The sequence below is a fragment of the Jaculus jaculus genome, chromosome 17, assembly GCF_020740685.1.
Source record: "Jaculus jaculus isolate mJacJac1 chromosome 17, mJacJac1.mat.Y.cur, whole genome shotgun sequence".
NCBI lineage: Eukaryota > Metazoa > Chordata > Mammalia > Rodentia > Dipodidae > Jaculus > Jaculus jaculus.
The window spans coordinates 1212445-1236517 of NC_059118.1; the positions used below are offsets into that span (position 1 = coordinate 1212445).

The window sequence follows — 24073 nt, forward strand, 5'->3', positions numbered from 1 at the left end:
GGAGCTCCATGGGCCTCTCCTGCGGGCCGCCGGTTGTCTGGCCGAGTTGGACGAGCCGCGGCGCATCGTGCCCGAGTCGTCGCCGCAGCTCGAGGCCGGACCCCGGGCTGGGGACTGCATCAGGGGGTCCCCCGGGCTCTGGGACTGCGAGCTGCCTCCGACTTCACGGTCAGTTGGGAGCGGAGCCGGAGCTGGGGCCGGGCTGGGCGAGGCGAGGCTGGGGCGGAGCCGGGACTACGGGGCCGGGCTCGCGCCGCAGTTGGGTCGGAGCGAGAGTTGAGGTAGCAGGACGCGCGCGTGGGAGACGGACGGACCCCCAGGGGAGGCGGAAGTCGTGCTTCCCGGAGGGCGCCGCCTCCCCACGCCGCCCACTTCCTCGGTGCTCGCGGTGGTCGAGGAGAAGAGACGGTGCATCCTCCCTCCCGTTCTCGACCGGGAGGCTCTGGGCCTGGAGTGTGGCGCCATCCCGGCGGCTTCCTCACTCCATCCCGGTGACCGCGCTCCCTCCCGTCCACATCTCTTCTCCCTAACCCCTATCCTCTTTCCTGACCCTCATCCAAAGGTGACCCAGGACCCTGCAGAAGCTCCATGCTTCGGTCGCCGGAGCATTGTCCCAGGGACAGAGGCTTGGTAGCCCGTGCCGACGAGGGGCACGGTGAACCGGTGGCTCCCGGGCTTCTGGAAGCTCCGAGTGCAGGGAATCTCTGGGGACTGTGGACAGCTGCCCAAAAGAGAACCAACAACTTCCCGCGGTGGCTACGTGGAAGTGTGGGCTTTGGATATCCAGAAGGGATGTCTGCAAGGTGAAGCTGGGGTCACCGTGGTAGCCCGTTGAGGGAGGGACAAGAGTATGGTCCAAGTTTTAAACGAACCAGGTGGAAAAACAGGGAAGAGTTAGTCCGGATTGGTTGGAGGTTCGCTTTTTCCATGTCCCACTTTTGAGGAATTTACCTCTTCTCAAAAGTGAAAGTAACCTTTCACAGTTTAATCTTTTTTTTTCTTTAAGATTTATTTATTAGAGACAAAGAGAGAGAGAGGGAGGGAGAGGGAGAGAGAGAGAGAATGGGTGTGCCAGGGTCTCCAGCAACTGTAAACGAACTCCAGACGCATGTGCCACCATGTGCATCTGGTTTATGTGGGACCTGGAGAATCGAACCTGGGTCCTTAGGCATCGCAGGCATGTGCCTTAACCGCTAAGCCATCTCTCCAGCCCGACAAGTTAATTTTTTAAAAAGAAAAAAACGGGAGGAGGGGATTGTGGCATCAAATACAGCTTCCCAGCTAATTCTTGGGAGACATCACACCAAAGCAAAAACAAAACTTCTCAAAGAAACTGTGGGGGCAAAAGGGAAGGATCCTGGTGAATGTAGCCTTAGAGCGTAGTGGTTAGAGCTATTGGTACTGGCCCTGATGGGTGCAGTGGGATTGGAAGGTGAATCTTAAGCAGTTAAGAGATGAAATTCCTGGCCATGTTCTCAAGCAGTAAACTGCTGAACCCCCAAATGGATGATCTCTTCTTGGTAGGCTTCTTGGGTCTCTACATAATTTTCCATGTGTTCCTCAGAAGGAAAGACTTTTTGTGGATTTGAACTTTGTCCCATAGAGAAACTGAGAGAGGTGAAATGGGTTTCCTCCATGATGAAGGCACAGGTGCCTCACCTGATGTGACACCTTTGTGGATTTTTTTTTCCCCCCGAGGTAGGGTCTCACTCTGGTCCAGGCTGACCTGGAATTAACTATGTAGTCTCAGTGTGGCCTCGAACTCACAGTGACCCTCCTACATCTGCCTCCTGAGTGCTGGGATTAAAGGCGCGCGCCACGACACCAGGCTGATGTGACACCTTTGTGTGGTTAGACAGCTGGAACTTTTGCTATTAGGTACAGCATCTTCTGCTAAGATGCAGGGAGTGTGGTTTTTAATAGCTAGGAGATCTAAAGTGGCTGAGAATTTAAAAGATGACAGCAAATTGGCAAATCAGAGAAGAGTCTGGAAGAAAAGTTGAACTTAACTACTGTGGAGTCATTGTTACAGAAAATTTGTTTAGTATGTCTATAGAAATACAAACAGGGCTGGGTCAGTAGCTCAATGGTAGAGAGAGCACTTGCTCAGCATGAGCAAGGCCCTGGGTTCCTTCCTACTACCACAAATACTCTATCCCCTGACAAGTGACACCAGATCCCCTGCTGGAAAGGGGATGGCAATATTTGTTGAATAATGTTGAATTATGTCTGGTCTCTTCAGAAGGTCAGAGGAAAGACAGGCATGGTAGCGCATACCTTTAATCCCAGAACTTGGGAAACAGAGGTAGGAAGATCGCCATGAGTCCAAAGTCACCCTGAATTCCAATGAGACCCTACCTCGGGGGTGGGGGGTGATCAGAAGAGATATAAACAGCAGTGTTTTAAGTTCTCTATTAGAACATTGGTACTTTCTCATTCTACTTAAATGCTGCCAAGTCATTTTTACCATCTTGTTGAGAAGCATCAGATGTCTTTAAGGTTCATAAATTTAATCTTTTTCAGTTTATTGAAGCAATTCAAAGAACATACTAGAGCCAGAAAACATCAAGAATCTAAGGCTGGTACATTTTTACATTAAACCAGTTTGTTTTCCATCACTGTCAGATTCTTTTGGTTTCTCACTGGTTTGGAGATGTGTCTGCTCTAAACCCTGAACTCTGTTAATCTTCTTTAGCACTATATGTTGCACTTATTGTGTGTAAAGAAGGTTCCGAGTACTTTATAAAGATTTAGTCCTCAAAATAGCCCTCCTCGTTTTTACAGATTGGGAAAGTGGCACAGAGAGCTTGAGTGTCTTGAGGCAAGGTCACATATCATGTAACTAGTAAGTGGCAGCATCAGCATTTGAATTCAGGTATTGTGGTTTCCCCCACTTGCGCTCCTAACTATCACCTCTAGCACCCCCAAACTCCATTTCATTCACCAGAAGAGCTAACCAAGAAAGCTGCATTTGTTATGGAATTGGTAACTGCCCTGTAAAGTACAGTTAGGTTGAATTTCAGTCACTGATTTTTAGTGGTGGTGCTGGGACCAAACCCAGACCTCACAAATCCTAGGCAAACAGTCCATCGTTGAACATCAACAGCCTTTAGACTTAATTCTGAGGCCAGGTGGTTTAAACGTGAACTCACTTCTCATGAATCCTTTTCTCAGAGGAACATGGAATATGGTGCTTTATGAGGAATCTTGTGCCTCTTTTGGCCCAAGGGAAAAGTAATAATACATAAGCAGTTACTAAGGAGGGAGCTCCAGAGCACAGACTGAGATCTGGAAAGAAAGGTTGAAAGTGCTTGAATGGAAAACAGGGCTCCATCATTTGCCAGACATCCATTAAGTGTTTGCTTTGTCCTAAGGACAAGATTCCCGAACCACTTGCCTAAAAGAGGTTTGGGATTTATTGTAGTTTGGGAGTCCAGGCCCTTGAGCTAATACTGAACAAGACAATAAAATGAAGCACTCAATTGAGCCAGGTGGTAATTAGAAGGAAAGCCAGGCTGTAATGAGGTGCTAATTGTGCAGACCAGGTATGAAGTGCTAGAGGAAGAGCTGCTGCTAGCGACAATACCATTGTAGAGCAGGAGTAGCTGTCCCAACTAACTCTGGTTAATTAAAGCTGTAAAAGGCAGAAGCTAGGGCAGTGGAGGCTCTGGTGTTGTGCAGAGACCTCTTAGCAGCCCAGCAGGGGTTAGTTTCCATTTTAGGCAAACATGGGCAAGTTCTAGGCCTTTTCCTTTGCACCTCCACCATTAGCCTAAAACTAGTAAAGCTGAAGGTAAGCTACTGTTTCTCTCAAAGATCTGTTTCCTTTACATAGTCTGCATTCACCCTGCATGCACCTTGGTCTTATGAATACTAGATATAAGTAACCAGTCATAATCTTTGGCATGTGTTGGAGTCTGGCTCTCCATACTGGCACCTCTCTTGTCCTAGATCTTAGTGATTGGGATTGCAGTGCTAGAAGAACTAATGGAATGTGTGGCTGATGCATATGATTATCTAGACTCAAGGAATAAAGCATTCACATGTGTTTTTATTTTAAGAGCTAGCCTATATCTCATTAGCTCATGTGTGAGAACAGAGGTCACAGATTCTGATTGGCAGATGTAGAGAGAGCTATACTGACAATGTGAGGAAGAACTGAGGGAATATACCTGAGTATTGACATTCTGCATGGGAAAGGAGGCTGACACCAGTCTGCCTGTAGTTCCATCTTTTGAAAATCATTTGGTCTCCACTTTGAGAAATTTCCAGAGAGACACAGTCACTTCTAGCTGTCAAATGTGAAGGTGAGAAAGCTGGAGACTGTGCTTCTGACTTCATCTCTCTCAGCATTGTGAAGTGTTGGGACTTGCATCTTTTCATGGCCCTGCCAAACTGGCCTTCAGGGTGCATGGAGACTTGACAGTCTTTGGATTTTCAGAACTACCTGATACATGACTGCTGTTCCAGGTCAGTGAGGACAGAATGCCTTTGGGTAGGATCAATTTCTTACTACAGTGACTCTAGTGGGACTATTATCCTTCTGGCCACAGTCCTGTTGCAGTAAGTTTTGACCTTAGCACAAAGGTGTTTTTAAACCAAGAATCAGTAGCAGAGAGTCCAGAAAGGTTGGTTAGAAAGATAAGCAACTATGGTGAACAGGCTACTGGGCACCTATCTCAAGGACTTGAGCTTTACGTACAGACTTGCTTGTGGTGATATGCCAGTTGGTTAACCTCTCAGCCTCACTTTACTCCCAAGTCATAAATCTCAGAATAGATCTGCATGTGAAAGGATTTAAGTGCTGAAACGTGGTCATGATTAACTTGGGGTTAAAAGACCTTTACCATTTTTTTGTGTGTATATATGTATATGTGTATGTGTGTTTATTGTATATGTAATTTATTTATTTGAGAGAGAAAGAGCCAGAAAGAGAATGAGCACTCCAGGGTCTCCAGCCACTACAAATAAACTCCAGATGTATGCGCTACTTTGTCCATCTGGCTTTACGTGGGTACCGGGAAATTGAACCCACACTATCACTCTTTGCAGGCAAGCACTTTTAATCCACTCAGCCATCTCTCCAGCCCCCTGGTTGTGTTGTGTTTTGATTTTGCTTTTGTTTTTCGAGGCAGGGTCTTGGTCTAGCCCAGGCTGACCTGGAATTCACTATGTAGTCTCAGGGTGGCCTCAAACTCACAGCGGTCTTCCTACCACTGCCTCCCAAGTGCTGGGATTAAAGGCATGCACCACCACACCCAGCTTGTTTTTGATTTTTTGAGGTAGGGTCTCATGTATCCCAGGCTGGTCTCAAAGTCAAAGATAACTTTGAACTCCTGATCTTCTTGCCTCTATCTCCTAGTGCTGGGATTACAGACATACCTTACCATGCCCAATTTATGTGGTGCTGGGGAATGAACTCCAGGGTCTTATTCTTACTAAACAAGCACTCTACCAATTGAGCTACATCACGAATCCATACCATATTTGATAAATTTTAATAATGCAGTTTCGGAAAAAAATTGAATGGACAAAAATTACCTTACAAAGGGTAATTCCATGACATACTTGATTGAAAACTAAATGTGCTCAGGAAAGTTGCTGACAGAGACAGTTACTAGTAGGATTCCTTTGAATTTTAGGAGCGAATGGGGCAAGAAAGTTTAGGGAAGCTTTTAGGAAAAAAAATGTAGTCAAGTCCAAGAAATTAACAAAGAAAATGTTACCTTTGGCCCTCAGAAGAGAGGACTCCAAGTCTAAGCCCTGCAAGGGACCTTAGCAGTATTTGGACCTCCATCCATGTTGGGTAGGATGAGGAGACTGAGGTGGGAGAGTGACGGACCCAAGCCCAGTGTTCATTCCTTCTGGCACAAGGCTCATGTCTTTTTCCAGAGCCCTGCAGCAGATGCCAGAGAGCCCTTCCCATATATATAGGCAGGGCTGGGTTCTTGCAGAGGACTGTGGTGTACCTTGTTTCCATGTCCCAGGATCCTCCCAAGCCTCTGCTCTTGCATTCCTATTCATGTGCCTGGATTAAGTGGCAACAGCACACACACCAACCTGGAAGCCTTGTATGCTTGCAGTACTGTTCTTCCCATCTCACTCAGCTTTTACTTTCAGTTCCTACAAAAGTCAGGCTCTTGCCTGGGTGATGTCACAGTAGCTGTGTGCTTGCACATGGCACAGTGTGGGGCTAGGTGCTGTCCTCAGCACTCTCAGGTAGGAACCTTGGCTGGCTGGGCTCTGCCTGTCATGGGCAGCTTTCTTGCAGGAAAAGCAGTGTCCTGGCCCTTGACCCCACAGTAGGTAGCTTCCAGAAGAAGCAGATTGTTAGGGTTCAGGCTTGGACTGACTCCTGGCTCAGGCATCATGGCCCTCGCACCTCCTAGATTAAGACAGGATCAGTCTTCTAAATGCTAGTTGGTGATCAGCCAGGGCCTGTTAAGAGTCTTGAATGCTTCCTTTCAGGCCTATATTCTGAACACTGCTGCGTGGGGCCAGCCCACCTGATAGCACTGCTCTGCATAACCATGCCAGGGGCAAGATAGCCAAACTGTAAGTAACCCAGGACGTGGATGCAAATGTCAACTCCTCCTTTTATTAAATGGCTGAAGTGAGCATTTAAAAGCTTACTACAGGGCTGGAGAGATGGCTTAGTGGTTAAGCGCTTGCCTGTGAAGCCTAAGGACCCCGGTTCGAGGCTTGATTCCCCAGGACCCATGGGGGCGCACACGTCTGGAGTTCCTTTGCAGTGGCTGGAGGCCCTGGTGCACCCCTTCATATTTCTCTCTCTCTCTCTCTCCCTCCCTCCCTCCTTCCCTCCTTCTTTCTTTCTCTGTCACTTTCAAATAAATAAATAAAAATAAAAAATTTAAAAGCTCACTACATCCTGTGCTCCACAGCTTCCTGGAGGTGTGAATTTGGGCAAATCTCTCCATGCATGTGTCAGCTTTTTCATCTCTAATGGCAAGTGGGCTTATACGTACCTACAGGACAGCATAGGTGTGAGGATCAGACAGGTGAGGTGTGTCTAGCATGCACCCCATGCCTTGCAGGTGTAAACATTCAGTCAGGGTTGGGAAGAGTCCCAATCTCACCTCCCCTTCATCAGGCTCCACCCTGAGGCAGCAGTCAAGCCAATGCCCATCTTGGAAGCTACCTGGCAGGCAAGGGTAGTGTCACATGAAGTTGGTGCACATGACCCTAAAGGGCTTTCCAAACTTGGAGGCCAGGCGTGGTGGCAGAGATAAGAGGATCTCTGTGAGTTCAAGGCCACCCTGAGACTCCAGGTCAGCCTGAGCTCAAGTGAAACCCTACCCCCCCCCCAAAAAAAAAGAAGGAATTACTTCAGGGTGCTGGGGCTAGCAGCCAGTTCAGTAGGGTGCAGCAGGGGCTGTCCACTTGTCCATTAGGCTCCTCTCCAGACGTTTATTGTGAGACCACTCCCTCTGTCAGGTTAGGTAGGCCAAGTTTGGAAGAGGTCAACCAGTCATACAGTTGCCTTTCAAAGGGCTATTTTAATTTTTTTGTTGTTGTTTATTTTTAGTTATTTATTTGAAAGTGACAGAGAAAGAGGCAGATAGAGAGAGGAAGAGAATGGACGTGCCAGGGCCTTCAGCCACTGCAAACGAACTCCAGATGTGTGCGCCCCCTTGTGCATCTGGCTAACGTGGGTCCTGGGAATCGAGCCTTGAACCAGGGTCCTTAACTGCTAAGCTGTCTCTCCAGCCCAAAGGGCTGTTTTAAGGGGTCTGAGAGTGAGGTTTGGAGGAGCACATTGTAAGGAGTCCTACCCTTCCTTTGGCCCAAGTGGCTTTTGTTTTCTTTTTCACAAGAACCACCACACCCAACTCACTCTGAGTTGAAGAAGAGATTGAGATCTATCCACTGCCTCCCTTTGTATTGAGCACCTGAAGCTAAGCTGTCTTGATCGGTTGGATAGAAGGAGGAAGTAGAACTCACATTTCCTGCTTGGTCAATTCCTTCCAGGGGGAAGGGAAGCTGCTTGTGCTGGGTAGTGATGGCAGGCAGCTGGCTGTGAATCCTAGCTCCACTGCCTTGGTCGTGTGGCCTTGGGAATCTAACCCAAACCTGAGAGCTACTCTTTTACTTCTGCAGTAGCGAATGGCACAAACTGTTGGGCAGAGTTGTCAGAACTAGAGCAGCATAACGGGCACCCGGTACATGCCACTCGGTATGTCTTGTTTCAGAGAACCTTGACTTCTGCATCTGTGAGTGAGAATTGGACTAAAATGCTTTAGATGGTCTTCAGTGTTCTCTTTAGCTCATGTGTTTTGTTTTTAACCAGTCATTCTTTTTAAAAAAAAAAATCTATTTGTTTCTGGAGAGCCATGCCAGGGCCTCTAGCCACTACAAACTAACTCCAGACACATGTGTCACCTTGTGCATCTGGCTTTACGTGGGTATTGGGGATTTGAACCCAGGTTCTTAGGTTTCGTAGCAAATGCTTTAATCACTAAGCCATCTCTCTAGCCCTTAGCCAGTCATTCTTATGTGTGTCTCAGGCCTGGTGTGGTGATGCACACCTTTTAATCCCAGCACTCAGGAGACTGATACAGGAAGATTGCTGTGAGTTTGAGGCTAGCCTGAGACTATATAGTGAATTCCAGGTCAGCCTGGACTAGAGCAAGACTCTACCTCAAAAAAACAAAAAAAATTATCTCAGTTTTCCACATCATTGCAACATATTTCACACAGAAGAGAAATTAGAGTATGTTGCTCAAATGCTGGTGGTTTCAACAGATCTCAGTGTTTGTCACATGCAGTTTGTGTGGGTGTGTACTTCCTTAATGAATGAAGTAGAGTAATTGTAGTCAGTTCTGCTAGCCTCCATCAGCCCAGAACACCCCTTCCCCCCAGAGAAAAACATTTGCCTGAATCAATTCTATAAGGTGAACACACTTGTGAGGCAAGAAGGGGAACTTGTCCTACTGACCATTTTCTGATTTCCTCAGTGAATTTTAGATAGATCAGATTTGGGAGCTGGAGGAATGGCTTAGCAGTTAGGCGTTTGCCTGCAAAGCCAAAAGACCTAGGTTCAATTCCTTGGGACCCATATTAGCCAGATGCAGCACAAGGGGGCACACACATCTGAAATTCATTTGCAGTGGCTGGAGGCCCTCGCACACCCATTCTCTCTGTGTGTGTGTGTCAAATAAATAAATAAATAAAAATATTAAATAGATAAGGTTTGGTTTGCAGGTTCAGTAGTTAACTTTTACCCCACTCCCTTTTAGTTTTCAGCTGAAGGATAACTGTGCCAGAGATCTTGGAGGTGGAGGGAAGCATATTGTTGACTGTGTCAGGATCCCTTATGGTGACCCACCTGCTCTGCCTGCCTAGACACCTTCTGTGGCTGGCTGCCTGTGAGACCACAAATACTGTGCCTTTCCTGGCAGGCCTTGGACCACACCCTTAACTTTGTGAGAAAGATCAGTGACATACTGTAATTATGAAATCTTTCTAACGTAGTGATTCATGGTTCAATCTTTGATTTTTCTGAGACATGAGAAAATAAACAAACATGTACAAACCTTTGGGATCCTCATACAAATTTAACTATAGCTGAGATAAATGAATTCTCTACTTGATGCAGGCCATTTTACTCACCTTTTCAGCTCTCTTGCAAATGCTTTTACATTGAAAGTTGGTCACTTAATGTGAGGCCTGAAAGAGTGAAACACTATGTTCTTGAAATAGTATCCTTTAAGCCATAGGATGTTAATGTTACACATATGGGTGAATTTCAAGAGAGTTATGAAAATATGCCCTGTTTGAGATGACTTATTAAGGGACCAAAGGTAGATTGAGTTACTTAATCCTGGTAAAAACTAGTCATGGCAAGAATTTGATGTTGGGCTGGAGAGATGGCTTAGCGGTTAAGCGCTTGCCTGTGAAGCCTAAGGACTCCAGTTCGAGGCTCGGTTCCCCAGGTCCCACGTTAGCCAGATGCACAAGGGGGCGCACACGTCTGGAGTTCGTTTGCAGAGGCTGGAAGCCCTGGCGCGCCCATTCTCTCTCTCTCCCTCTATCTGTCTTTCTGTGTCTGTCGCTCTCAAATAAATAAATAAAAAATTTAAAAAAAAAGAATTTGATGTTGAGGGCAAGTTGAAGGATACCAACCAGGCCCAACTCCCAGCAACAGTCCATATACTAGATGGGTTAAGATTTCACATACTCACTTGAAACACATTTGGCACAAGCCAAAAGCCTCTGGGCTTGGGAGTTTCTACTAGCTTTTTGCTATTCATGACACCTGGTAAGGAGTTGATGAAACAGATTTGTCAGTGTGACTCCTACTCAAAGGGATCTAGAAAATTCTCTTGCTGTTTGATTTGTTTTTCTTTTTTTTTTTTTTTTTTTTGGGGGGGGGGGTTTCAAGGTAGGGTCTCACTCTGGTCCAGGCTGACCTGGAATTAACTCTGTAGTCTCAGGGTGGCCTTGAACTCACGGCGCTCCTCCTACCTCTGCCTCCCGAGTGCTGGGATTAAAGGCGTGCACCACCACGCCCGGCTTGATTTGTTTTTCTTGTGTATGTAGATGGTCCGTATCTTTAAGGCAAGGGAACATAATCATGTGAAGAGTAAGTTTGTTCAGCCAGTCTCTGTTTGGATACTTCACACAGACCTTAAAGATTGGACTTGTTGCTTTTTTTTCTATTCTCATTGCATGCCATTCTGAGAGGCACCCATGGGTGGGAGCATATGAATGGGGTGGCATTTGAGAAACAATCCTCATAAAGTACTTTGAAGTGCTTCCAAGAATTTGGTGTGACACTGGGCATGATGGCACACACCTTTAATCCCAGAACTCAGAGGCAGAGGTGAGAGGATCATTGTGAGTTCAAAGCCAGCCTGAGACTGCCTAATGATTTCCAGGTCAGCCTGGGCTGGGCTAGAGTAAGACCCTACCTCAAAAAAGCAACAACCAAAAAAAAAAAAAAAAAAAAAAAGGTATGTGCCAAGTGTGACAAGAGGTGAGTCCATGGCTAAGAGTTGCTGCTGAGTCCCAAGGTTGGGCATTTTCCTGATTCAAAGTAGGAAAGGAAAAGGGTCTTGATTTGCTTGCCTTTATTGTTGTTGGGAAGGTTGAAGGGGACACAATTTGTTTCACCATGGGTTTCCCCCACATTTCTCAGATGTTCACTTGGCTATTCAAGGGTAAAGTCCTTATTACAGAGCTACTTCTGTGCTCGTGAGAGGCCAGGGGTTAGTGGCAACCTTGCTTGCTTTCACTGTGATGTTGTGAAACTCATAGGAGAGCTCTTAACAACACATAGTTTCCGGGTCCTCCACATCATGGACTCACTCCTTAGTGCTGGAGGGAGTAGTAGGGTGCAAACAGCTCCTCTATATACTCATATACTCTTTGATCCTAGATTATTCAGAGATGGAACATTCTGGTTACCTGAGTGGGTATTAGTCCTCCTGCTTCATGATCCTACTTGACACACCCTTCATCAACCTGAAAGGAAGCAGACCAGGCCTCCCAGAAGTAACTCTGAGCTCACAGAACTCCCATGTTTACTAGTGATTGTTCCATGCACACACTGAGCTAATATGAAGTCAGGCCCTCCAATCCTCAGAGCTGTGTGGTGGGGACAACATAGCAGTGCCCCTGAAGGAGTCTTATGCCCAAAGCAAGCCCCTTTCCTTTATAGAGACTAACGAGATCCTCATCTGCTAGGCTTTGCCAGCTCATGGTGTAGGCCCAGTGTGCTGTGAGGATTGGCACCTGAGGACACAGAACCAGCATTGGCCAGTAACAGAGGACTAAGCCATTTAAAAGAGATGTGAAATTCTAATAGTCTGAACAGGTCATCTGGTGACTCAAGCCCCTTGGAACACGGTCCCAGAAATGACTGTAGATCATTCTGGAAGAAATACATGCTTATTGTGCTTAATGCAGGAACAGCAGTTCTATCTTATGTGCGTTTCCCTCCCTCCTTTGCTCTTTTTATCTCCCCTCTTTTTTTGTTCTTTTCAAATTATTTTTATTAACAACTTCCATGATTATACAAAATATCCCATGATAATACCCTCTCTCCCCCACTTTCCCCTTTGAAACTCTATTCTCCATCATATCCCTCAATCAGTCTCTCTTTTATTTTGATGTCATGATCTTTTCCTCCTATTATGCTGATCTTGTGTAGGTAGTGTCAGGCACTGTGAGGTTATGGATATCCAGGCCATTTTGTGTCTGGGGCTGGGGGAGCACGTTGTAAGGAGTCCTACCCTTCCTTTGGCTATTACATTCTTTCTGCCACCTCTTCCACAATGGACCCTGAGCCTTGTAAGGTGTGATAGAGATACTGCAGTACTGAGCACTCCTGTCATCTCCCCTCTTTTTAAATTTTTATTTATTTTGAAGTAGGGTCTTGCTCTAGCCCAGACTGACCTAGAATTCACTATGTAGTCTCAGGCTGGCCTTGAAATCACAACCCTCCTACCTCTGCCTCCCCAGTGCTGGGATTCAAGGCGTGTGCCACCACACCCAGCAAATTCTATTATTTTAAGGCTTTCCATTTAATCATCCAAATGGTTAGAATGTGTTTCTGCTTAGGAATAAGTCAGTTGCCTCGAAAGTTTTTCTTATGTGGAAGGGTTTGTTACTTAACAAAATGGTGTACAAAACTTCAGTGTGTCAAGCCACTGCTGCATGCACAGCAGGAGTGAACAGCCGCTGGAGGACAGAATACAGCTCACTGCTCTGAATATGCTGGGTGTGGAACATAATCCCTGGGAGGATCTGATGGAGAGTTGCCCTAAAATGTATTTTTAGTGCTCTCTCATTTATGAAAACCTTTGTAATTGAAGCACAGTGTGATAGATAAAGCCTGATGGAAATGGCCACAGCTTATACTGAGTTAGTGTAGGTGACCATCCCTGTCACGGGGGTGGGGGACAGAGCGAGAGTTATGGTGGGTCTGTTCTTTATTTAGAGAGCAACAACTAGGGGTCAGCAGACTTTTTTTAAAAGACTCAGAGTAGGTCAAGCTTGCAAGTTACATAGTTACATAGTCAGACACAGCTTTGCCATTGTGGTGCATTGTGGTCTGTGATCCAGTGTGGGGTGAGCGTAACTACAGTCAAGGGAACACAGGTGATAAACATGCAAGTCGACATGGTGACCAGGGAAATGGAAAGAATGCCTGTGCCTGGAGGTCAGAGCATTGAGCTTTGATGAGCTTTTGACTTTGTGAGAAACCAGCTTGTTTGTTGGAGTTTGGTTGTGGTTGATTGGATTTAAGGTTTCAGAACTTTTTGGACACAGGTCAGCTCTCAGACCTTCCTAGTCTAGTTTTCGCTTGTCCTGGTTGGTGTTTTGGAAACCAAGACCGTATATTTTAAAACCTTTATGCTCTCACTACCTGCACTCAATTGTCACTCAAGAGAATGAGTGCGTGGGGGCTCTGCTGAAAATTCTGGTTGGTGGACACCAGAAGCTGCTATTTTCTCTGCATGAGGAAGTTATTCTGTGTTCTGTTTTGGTTTAGTTCGAGACAGGGTCTCATGTAGCCCAGGGTGGCCTCAAAATCACTATGTAGCAGACTACACCTTGAACTCCTGCCTCCCAAGTGTTGGCTGGGCTCATAGGTGTGCACCACCACACCTGGTTTTTTCTATGTCACAATGCTCCCCAGTGCAGTGTACCTGGCACAGGGTAGTCACCTATGTATTTGTTGATCTGTTCCTTTAAACAGGTACATGGTACACACTTACCCATCATTGCTAATCTGCTGCTCAGCATTGGCCTGTGTGGTCTTTCACCCAGAGTACTTGGCTGCCCCACCCCTCAGCTCTGTTAGACTGTAAGGGCTGCCGTGTTCAGACTAGATAGCTCTACCATTGTGTGGGATGAGGGAAGAAAGAAGGTTGGGTGGAGGGGATAAAGGTCAGGAGAGAGCCTGTCCTTGTCCCTGGAGCCATGTCTTCACAGTGCATGGGGCCGTTGCTATTCATGAGTCATTTCATGTGCTCTGGAATGACTGAGTTCTCACTTGCTCCGTCCTGCGCTGCATGTGGCTTTCTGTTAACGCCTGCCCGGGGGTGAGAAGCCATAGGCCAAGCTGAACAGAGGAGGCATCTTAGTTATTTCTCTTCTTTAAAATTTCTTCCTATTTTAGCATACAAAGTAATGGTTTCATTACGGCATCTTCACAGATACTGCATTATACTTTGTTCTGTTTCATCCCCCAATCCTTAGTCATATTGCATCTCTAGAGGTTTGTGTTGCAGCTGTTAGAGAGAAAATATGCTTGCTCAACACTTTCTCTTTCTTCCCTTTTTCTTTTCTTTCTTTTTTTGGCATGTGTGTGGTGTGCATCTGTGTATGTGTGTTCAAATATATGTAGGTGCATTTATGTGTATATGTGCATGTAGAAGCCATAGGTGATGTTGGGTGTCTTCCTCAGCCACTCTTCACCTTAGTTTTTTGTTTTGTTTTGGTTTTGGTTTTCCGAGGTAGGGTCTCACTCTGGCCCAGGCTGACCTGGAATTCACTATGTAATCTCAGGGTGGCCTCAAACTCACAAGATCCTCCTACCTCTGCCTCCTGCGTGCTGGGATTAAAGGTGTGTGCCACCATGCCTGGCTTCCATCTTAGTTTTTGAGACAAGGTCTCCTATTTGAACTTAAAAGCTTGCCGTGCGGATCCCTTCTCTGCCTTCTGAGTGCTGTGGGATTACAGGAAAGCTGCCAAGGGTGCTAGGTATCCAACTCCAGTCTTCACACTTGTAAAGCAAGTGTTTTGTTCATGAAGCCATCTCCCCAGCCCTCCTCAGTACTTTCACTAAAGGAATGGCTATATTCCCTAGAGAGAATGCATGAGCTGGGCTGGGTGTCCAAACATCCATCATTCATGTCCCTCTGGCTCCCAGTTCTGGCACCAACAACCCTGGGAAGGGGTGGCCATGGCAGGAACGAAGATGTTTCACCGATAAAGAAGCAGGAGATTACAAAGCCCCATGGCCTATGGTGGAAAGCAGCTTTAAACCAGTTGTCCAACATCACCTGCAAGGAGAGAAGAACTCATGTTCCTGCTGGGGAAAGCTCACTTTCAGCTCAAAGCCCTGGGCTTGTTCGGACCTTTAGCACCCTCATGTAGGGCCGGGGACTGAAGTGTGTGTGTGCGTGCATGCATGTGTGCGTGCATGGGTAGGCCTGAGGCTGGTCCTTGCTGACTGCCATTTTGCCTGTCTATATTATCCCATTAGCTCCAGCCAGCAGCTTCAGCCTGCCTCTTGGCTTCTATACTATGCAGACAGTATAGTTCCTGTTGAAGAGAGCTTTTCCCAGCATTTGCTGCTCCCTGCCCCATCATTTACATCAGATTTTGACTTGATGGAGGATCATCTAGACATTGACACCCTAACAACCAAAGAGACCTGGATTCTAGTCCCTCCTCCAGTCCAGTTGCTGATCTGATCTGGCTGGCTTTGGGCATCCCCCTATCTTGTGAAGATGTGGGGAAGGTGCTTTGGCTTTCCAGTGGCAGGAACAGGGAAGACAACCTACATCTTTATTTATTTATTTATGAGAAACAGAGAGAATGGGCATGCCAGGGCCTCCAACCACTGTAAATGAAGTCCAGGTGCATGTGCCACCTTGTGCATCTGGCTTATGTGGGTCCCGGGAAATTGAACCTGGATCCTTTGGCTTTACAGGCAAGTGTCTTAACTGCTAAGTCATCCCTCAAGTCCTGACAACCTGCATCTTAAGTGAGCAAGTTGCTGAGGCAGCATGTGCAGGGAATATGCACATAGGTTACATCCATGTTGCTCACTTTCGGGGATTATCAATAAGGTACTGAGGCAGTGTATGCAGGGGTGTGCGTGTACCTCCGTTTGCTGGCTTTGGGGATACGGGTAAGGTGCTGAGGCAGTGTGTGCAGGGGTGTGCGTGTACCTCCGTTTGCTGGCTTTGGGGATACGGGTAAGGTGCTGAGGCAGTGTGTGCAGGGGCGTGTGTGTACCTCCGTTTGGCTGGCTTTGGGGATGTGGGTAAGGTGCTGAGGCAGTGTGTGCAGGGGTGTGCGTGTACCTCCGTTTGCTGGCTTTGGGGATACGGGTAAGGTGCTGAGGCAGTGTGTGCAGGGGTGTGCGTGTACCTCTGTTTGCTGGCTTTGGGGATGTGGGTAAGGTGCTGAGGCAGTGTGTACAGGGGTGTGCGTGTACCTCTATTTGCTGGCTTTGGGGATGTGGGTAAGGTGCTGAGGCAGTGTGTGCAGGGGTATACATGTACCTCCGTTTGGCTGGCTTTGGGGATGTGGGTAAGGTGCTGAGGCAGTGTGTGCAGGGGTGTGCATGTACCTCCGTTTGACTGGCTTGGGGGATGTGGGTAAGGTGTTGAGGCAGTGTGTGCAGGGCATGCATGTACTTCTAGGTGGCTCACTTTGAGGAGGTCACTGGTAAGGTGCTGAGGCAGCATTGCAGGGTTTGCACATGTATCTGTGTGGCTCATTGGGGGATGAAGATGTTGAGGTGGTGTGTGCAGGTCTGCACATTAATCCATGTGGCTTGCTTTGTGAGGCAGTCATAAATAAGGTGCTGAGGAAGTGTGTACAGGGTCTGCACGTATATCTGTGTGGCTCACTTGGGGGGAGCAGTCATTGAAAAGCCAAACCACATTTCTTCATCCTTTCCTCTTTCAGATGCCAGTATGGACAAAATAGCTTATGATGCTTATCCCCGCCCACCACTTCCGAGATATTGAGCGGAAACCAGAATACCTCCAGCCAGAAAAGTGCATCCCACCTCCCTACCCCGGCCGTGCGGGAACCATGTGGTTTATCCGGGATGGCTGTGGCATTGCCTGTGCTGTTGTCACCTGGCTTCTGGTTCTCTACGCAGAGTTTGTGGTCCTCTTTGTCATGCTGGTTCCATCCCAAGACTACGTGTACAGCATCATCAATGGGATTGTGTTCAACCTGCTGGCCTTCTTGGCCCTGGCCTCCCACTGCCGGGCCATGCTAACGGACCCCGTGAGTATGTCTGGGCTTGTTTTGACTAGCCCACACTCTCCTCCTCTGGCCCTAGCATGGCCACAGCCTGCATGCTCCCCATGGACCTTGCAAATGTGGAGAACAGGACAGCCAGGGCTGGGGAGGGAAGTAGGCTTGTCCTCCGTTCTAACTCTTGTTAGAGTTATGTAGGATTCTGACCAGGGCCTAGGGTTCAACACTTGTACTGCAGCACATGTGGGTGGCTAAATGGTGGTATCTGCATGCTGCTATATATACTCCTTGAACCTACTGTGGCAGAAGTTTGGATGAGGAAAACCTAGCCTGTGGTTGTAGGGGTGAAGTTATATAAGTTATATAACCTTAGAGGCTGGGCCAGATGGTTAGCAGAAAACGTACCAGATGCTGGGTCATAATGGCGGACTGGAGCTGGGTGGGCTGGACATGAGCACTACATCCAGTTGTGGATGTTGCCTTCACTTGGCTTAGATGAGAGTCTTCTTTTCCTGAAAGGATGACTAAACCTGTTTGGGGCTGCAGGAAGTACGTGTGAACACTGAGTAGAGCAGCGGCAGACCCCTCCAGTGTCAGCTGATACACCAAGCAGTACAAAGGCTGTTGGAGATTGTTGTACCCTGATATGAATTGCTCCCTTCTGCTCATGACCTCGTGTAGGAAGAAGTTGAGAAGCTGTTACTTGTGGAGACCGCCTGTGGCTTCACTGTTTCAGTGTGGGGTGGTGGGAGCTATATAGAAAAGTGCTGCTAATGATCCTGGTCCTGGCCACACAGGTTTTGTTTCTGTGAACACCAGAAACTCACAGGAAAGACCATGGGGCTGAGCTCTTTCCCTTCTTAAAGGGCCCCATTTCCTCCTGTTTGGGGTGGGTTGTTAATCTGTCCCAAGGTAAAGGCAGCTTTCTAGCTCAGTCTTATGTGCAGCTGTTCTAGACAAAGCCTCCAGATGCCAGCCAGCACCCTCCAGGTGAATCTGTTGGTCAGTGTGGTGCTGCCTATGGGATCATGGAGCAGTTGTGAAGAAAATGATGCCCCAAACTTCTTCAAAGTGCCCCAGACACAAGGGCATAAAAGAGTTTTCCTTGCAGGATCAACATGGTCATCCTGAAAACAAGCTAGAGATCCATTCAGAAATTTTCAGGCTCCCTTGTTCGCAGGAACGCATCAGAGGAGCTATTCAGTTTGGAGCGTGTTTTAAGTCCCACAACTGGTTCTGTATAGAATCTCTCAGAGTGTCTCAATGGTGCTGGTGCCTGCCCTCCCTCAGAGGTTCCACTATAATTGCACAGAGGCCAGTGGGTATTGGCAGATTGAAAGCTCCCATGTGGCCCTTGTGTGCCGCCATGCTGAGAGAAGCTGATAAGTGGAGATTGATTGCAGAGCAGACTTTCAGTCTGGACAGGCGCTGCTGTGGATTAGTGCCACTTTTGTGTGGGAAAGGCTGAGGAGTGGGTTTAGGAGACAAAATCCAGGCTGCTTTCTAGCCACTCTGCCTATGTTAGGTGCAAGCAGACACTAGGTGGGCAGTGGGAGCTGGCCGGCTGGCTTGGAGAGTTGTTTTCTAGAAGGCATGTGAGATTAGGGAGCTGGATGCCCAGTGGAGGACTGGTCGCTTTTGTTGCCCTCATACACCTATGCCCCACTTGCTGCATGGAAGCACTGAGCCTCTCCATGGACATCTTCAGGCAAGCCCTTGTAGGTGAACGTGACTCATCATGATGTGTTGCTGAGCTTCCAGATTGGCAAGAGCCACAGACTACAGCCCCAGCACCAGCCAGCCCCCCATAGGTGGGGTTTGTTGGTAGCCCCAAGAAAGGAGGCTATACAATGAAGAGTCAGTCAATATCTACCGTCAGTAAGGGAAGCTCATTAATGGTACTGCAGACTACAGATGAGCTCTGACCCAGGATCTTCATGTCACCACCTGCCTCTCTCAGCACCTGACAACTTATGCAAAAGCAGTATGATAAGCAGAGGGGTGGCACTCAGATGTAGGGTCCAGATTTCAGATCAAAACAGATCTACTAGGGTCTCCTTATTTATACAGCAGGGGGAGCCTGTTTTTAGCAAGAAGTCAGTGTTCCTGAGGGTTCTGAGGAGTTACCTAATGGAGTATGATGTTTTATATTTTAGGAATTCATGTTGCTCAGGTTATAGACAATACTGCATTGGATGTCCTTTGGGTTAATACTAGTGGAAAGAGAGAGGAAAGTGGGGCTGGGGCGGGGGAGGAGCATTGTTCCACCAAATAGTCATTGTACCTCTTCCATCTTGGAATTGTGATTCCAAATGCAACACCACAGCACTTGCAGCCATAACAGCTTTCTGGAACATTTAGTAGTCATTGATGCCAGCACATGTGAGAGCAGGGAGCTCCCCTGCCCAGGAGCTCAGTAGTTGAATCCACACAGAGCTTAGCAAAAAGGAAGAGGGAAATGGCTCTCAGGTGTTTAAGAGGCCCCCTGAGATGACACTGCCATTCAGAGCAGGAAAAGGGATAGGCCTGTTAACAGAGGGAGGAGATAGCCCAATCAAGAGACACATGAGGTGGGAACAGGCCATACTGGTGTTTGGTCTCCTTTCCCACTCTGAGGTTGTGTAATGTTGTCCAAGGAGCTTTCTGTTTTCCAGAAGCACTTCAGACAGTTGGAGGTCTAGAGGCTCCATGTGCCCTAAGGAGGTACTGCTTGAAGACAGCCCAGCCTCAGAAATCAAACTGCAGTCCCTCCCACTCCTTCTCTCTTCTTGATTTCTCCCTCTTTCCCTTTCCACTCCAGGTACAGTCTACATTCTGAAACAGTGTATCTCCCAGGAGATAACAAAAGTGGAGAGGCACAGCTCTCATGGACTGAATATAGAAAGCTCAAGGGCACACATTGCATAATTATAGCAATTGCATGAACTCTTAGACTAGACTTCTTAGACTTCTCTTTGCCCCTTCTTCCCTGGGGGCATGCTCTGTGCGGGGCTGTTGCTGTTGCTGTCCAGAGCACGGGTGTGCACATGCTAACCCAGCCCTAAAGTCACAGCAGCACCTGCTCACTCTTCTCCCTGAAGTGGACAGTGAAATCCTTTAAAAGAAGCAGTGATGGGTTTCTTTCTTTAATTTTATTTTATTTATTAAAGAGAAGAGAGAAAAAGGCAGATAGAGAATGAACATGCCAGGGCTGGCTTTTAGCCACTGCAAACAAACTCCAGATGCATGTGCCACTCCAGCCATTACAGTCGAACTGTGCACATATGCCACCTTGCATGCATGTATCACCTTGCACATCTGGCTTACGTGGGACCTAGAGAATAGAACATGGGTCCTTAGGCTTCACAGGCAGGCTCCTTAACTGCTAAGCCATCTCTCCAGCCCCAGCCCTGATTTGTAAATTCAGTCTTTTGTTGGAGTTTCTTTATAGCCTGCCTCCACTGCTTTCCTTTTAAGTGGTTGTATTCTGTACACTTACTGAAACAAGCCTTACTATCTTGGTTTAATTGTCATATTAATGTGCTATTAATACAGTTGTTGTCAGTAGAGGGGTGTGATAGCATAAGGCAATAAAGAAAGGAAAACCTTTTCCAAGTTACTGAGTAGAACTACCTGACAGATAGGTGTGTCTCACAACAGTGTAGATTCAGGATGTGCATGAGCCTGGCCACATTGTCTTGGGAAGTTGTTTGACTCATCTGCAACATTGAGCCTGTGCTGAATGAGAATAAAATAGTCTTAACTACCAAAAGATTTCTGTCACAGAGTGTTTGGAACTATGCCTAGCATATAAGCAGTCAATAAATGTCTGTCGTATTGTTATTTGGCTTGGGTTTATTGAACGCAGGCTTCATGCCATGCCCTGGGCATTTAGCTGTACTTCAGGGTGAAAGACATTGTCTCCCAGGAATTTACAGACATGTAATGTATAATTACATGGTGAGTCTGCAGTCTGAGTTGTGGGAACAGAGGCTGCCTGATGCATGGGGCAAGAGGTACCTGTCAGGCTAGCTGGGCGAGGGGGTTGTTGCCAACACAGGGTTCTGGGAGCAGAAGGAGAATTTCAGAGAGCATACTGCCCCTGGGAAAGCCCAGGTGTCCACTGGGCGGGCTGTATTGATGTATCAGGAAGGTTCCCAGCTCTGCATTGTGGCCAGGCTGGTCATTGTGTACCCTGCCTAGGAGCTCAGACTCTGGTCTGTGGTGACTAAGGAGCTAGTGCAGACTCTAGGCCAGGAATCACTGATCACATTCACACTTGGTAATGTTCACCCTAGAAAACTGGAGGCAGGAAGGGCCAGGAGGTTCTCTCACAGTGATGAGGAGGAGAGAACACCGGGTAAAAAGCAGGATTCTGGCTGAGGTGGGTTTATCCCAAGTAGACACAGACTTTGAGAAGACCCGAGGGTGGCTCCTGCTGTGTCCAGGGCCAGAGAAGGGAGAACCAGGGCGTGGTTGAGCAACTAGTGGGTTAGCTGCGTGTGTTGTAGTTGGGAGGTTTTATTTTGTTTTAGTGCCTTCTGGATAATCAGCTAATGAAGTCTGCAGAAGCAGAGATCACAGTTGGAGCACCTCGCTGGTAGGGTGGGAAAGTGGAGGCTGAAGCAGCATTGTCCAGGCAGGCGCAGCACGGGTAGGGCGAGGCTGGCTGGATCCTTGAAGAAGCTATGTCCACCATGGACAGGAGCACAGAGTTGTCCAGGCAGGCACAGCACGGGCAGGGCAGGAGGCTGGGTGGAGCCCTGAAGAAGCTGTGTCTGCCATGGACAGGAGCACAGACTCAGGAAGTTCCCACAGGCAAAGGAGAGACCATGAGGACTGTGCCTTGGATTTGGACACAAGGAGTAGGGAAGAGTGGGGTCCAGAGAACAAAGGGCTGAGGTGTTATTAAGAGGAGAGCAGAGACGGTGAGTGTGCACGGCTTCCAGTAGCTTGGCCTTGAAGCAGGAATTGGAGCAGGCAAGTCTTGGAGTACAAAGACTGTGATAGATGGGATCCCATTCCTCCCTTAGAGTGGGTACCAACCAGTCAGTCCCCAGGCTTGCCTGCAGCAGAAAGGTAAGGAATATGAAGAAGAGTGAAGCCCACAGTCTCTGTGTTCTCTGAAATAGTAAAGGAAATAGTCACCAAGCTTGATGGCTTCCTGTCATCACAACTGCTTGGGAGGCTGAGACACGAGAATGGCTTGAGCCAATGAGTGAGCAACACAGGCCATTGTCTCCAAAGCAAGGGGCTAGGGAAATGGCTCGGTGGGCAAGAGTACGAGGACCTGATTCTCCCTGAGTTTGATTCCTTAGCATCCATGTAAACAGCTAGCTGCAGGCACGTGCGCGTGCACACACACACATACACACAATGTAAAAACAAAGTGGAGGGAGTGGATGGGTACTGAGAGGTGCTAAAGTTTGGGAGTGCTACTAAGTGGGGAGACTGTGACACACACACACAGCACAAACAGCCTTCCTCTTTGAGAACCAGAACCCTGGAGAGTGGAGAGGGCGCTGCCAGGCCTGGACCAGGAACATACCAACAGTCTCTCCATACTTCTCATGAACTGAGCTAGCCATGTTTGCCCTAACTCTACTGCGGGGCCAGGTGTGTGTTTTGGAAGCGTGGGAGCCTTTTGTAAGGAGTCATAGGTTTTAAAAGTGTTTTTAGCTTGTCATGTACAGAGAGAAAAGACTAGAATAACATGCATGAAAATGTCAGCAATGGGCTGGAGAGATGGCTTAATGGTTAAGCGCTTGCTTATGAAGCCTAAGGGCCCCGGTTCGAGGCTTGATTCCCCAGGACCTATGTTAGTCAGATGTACAAGGGGGTGCACACATCTGGAGTTTGTTTACAGTGGCTAGAGGCCCTGGTGCACCCATTCTCTCTCTCCCTCTTTCTCTGTCTGTCTGTCACTCTCAAATAAATAAATAAAAATTAAAAATACTTTTTAAAAAAGAAAATGTCAGCAATGCTTATGTATCTTGGGTGATCAAATCAGAGGGTGAGCTTCTTCTTCTTTACTTTCTCCTCTACATTTTCTTGTTGACAACCATGAATAACTATGTGCTATTTTGGAAAAGGAAAACAACTTCATTGTGTTTGGATGTACCAGACTGTAGGGACATCCCCAACAGGTTGTAAGGGTGAGTGGCTGGAGTCCTCACTGATGGCAGCATGATGGCAAGGTTAGAATGTCTCAGCAGACCTCCTCCCACTCTCCCTGCCTGCTGCAGCTGGGATTACGCCCAACCAAATTCTTAACTGTGAACTAGGAAGTTTCCATAGTTTTGCAGTCTGTGGAATAAGTTCCAAAAAGCACATTCTTGGAGGGGAAGAGTAGGCAGACCTCACCTGAGACTGGAAAGCATATATGTCACAGGCCCCTCATGGGCCAGAAGGCCCCTGGCTGTGAGTCAGGCTCAGGTGGTCTGGCAGGTGGAGTCTTGCTGGAAGGGAAAGAATCACACTGGAAAGGCACACATCTAAATAATAGGAGAATGAGAATACCACATGAGACTTCTGCTTGCCCTTACATGGGTTCTTCTGACAGCCCCATCAAGGAGCTCTGGGGTTTATAGAAAGCTCCGGTGGCTGGGACCTTCTTACAGATGATCAAGGAAGGGGCAGTGTCGTGGCTTTACCTCCTTTAGGAGGTGCTGTCCCTTTGCACTTCTTTTCTTGCACACCTGGCAGTAGTGATCTCAGCATCAGCCTCCATAAGTTTTGCATTTACTGTGGCCTTCAGTTGTGCTGGGCATCAGGGAAGGTGATTCCTGGCTCGCTAATTTAGAAACCAAGGCAGGCTGGAGAGACAGTTTAGCGGTTAAGGTGCATGCCTGCGAAGCCTAAGGACCCAGGTTCAATTCTCCAGTCCTGTGTGAGGCAGATGCACATGGTAGCGCATATATCTAGAGTTCGTTTGCAGTGGCTAGAGGCCCTGGCACACCTGTTCTCTTTCACTCTCTGTCTTTGTCTTTCTCACTCCCTCTCTGTCTCTAATAAATAAATAAAAATAAATCTTTTTTTAAAAAAGAAAGAAACCAAGGCACTGAGAGCCCACCTGTCAGACTCTCCACTGGCATGTGTTGGAACTGGGATTAAAGTGGGG

At 47.6% G+C, this 24073-nt stretch overlaps 1 protein-coding gene across 5 annotated transcripts in view; it reads left to right on the top strand.

Annotated features, from left to right (window-relative positions):
• Nucleotides 1–24073, top strand: part of Zdhhc3 (zinc finger DHHC-type palmitoyltransferase 3) — a 50953-nt gene continuing 26880 nt past the window's right edge. Inside the window, exons 1-2 of one of the 5 annotated variants that reach the window (XM_045136271.1) lie at nucleotides 1–168; nucleotides 16672–17001. In XM_045136271.1, coding sequence (XP_044992206.1) covers nucleotides 16696–17001 — 306 coding nt within the window. In that variant the 5' untranslated portion in view covers nucleotides 1–168; nucleotides 16672–16695. Of the gene's footprint in view, nucleotides 169–402; nucleotides 804–16671; nucleotides 17002–24073 lie in introns of those variants that run through there. The other 4 variants (XM_045136273.1, XM_045136274.1, XM_004662135.2 and 1 more) reach the window with 4 other exon arrangements.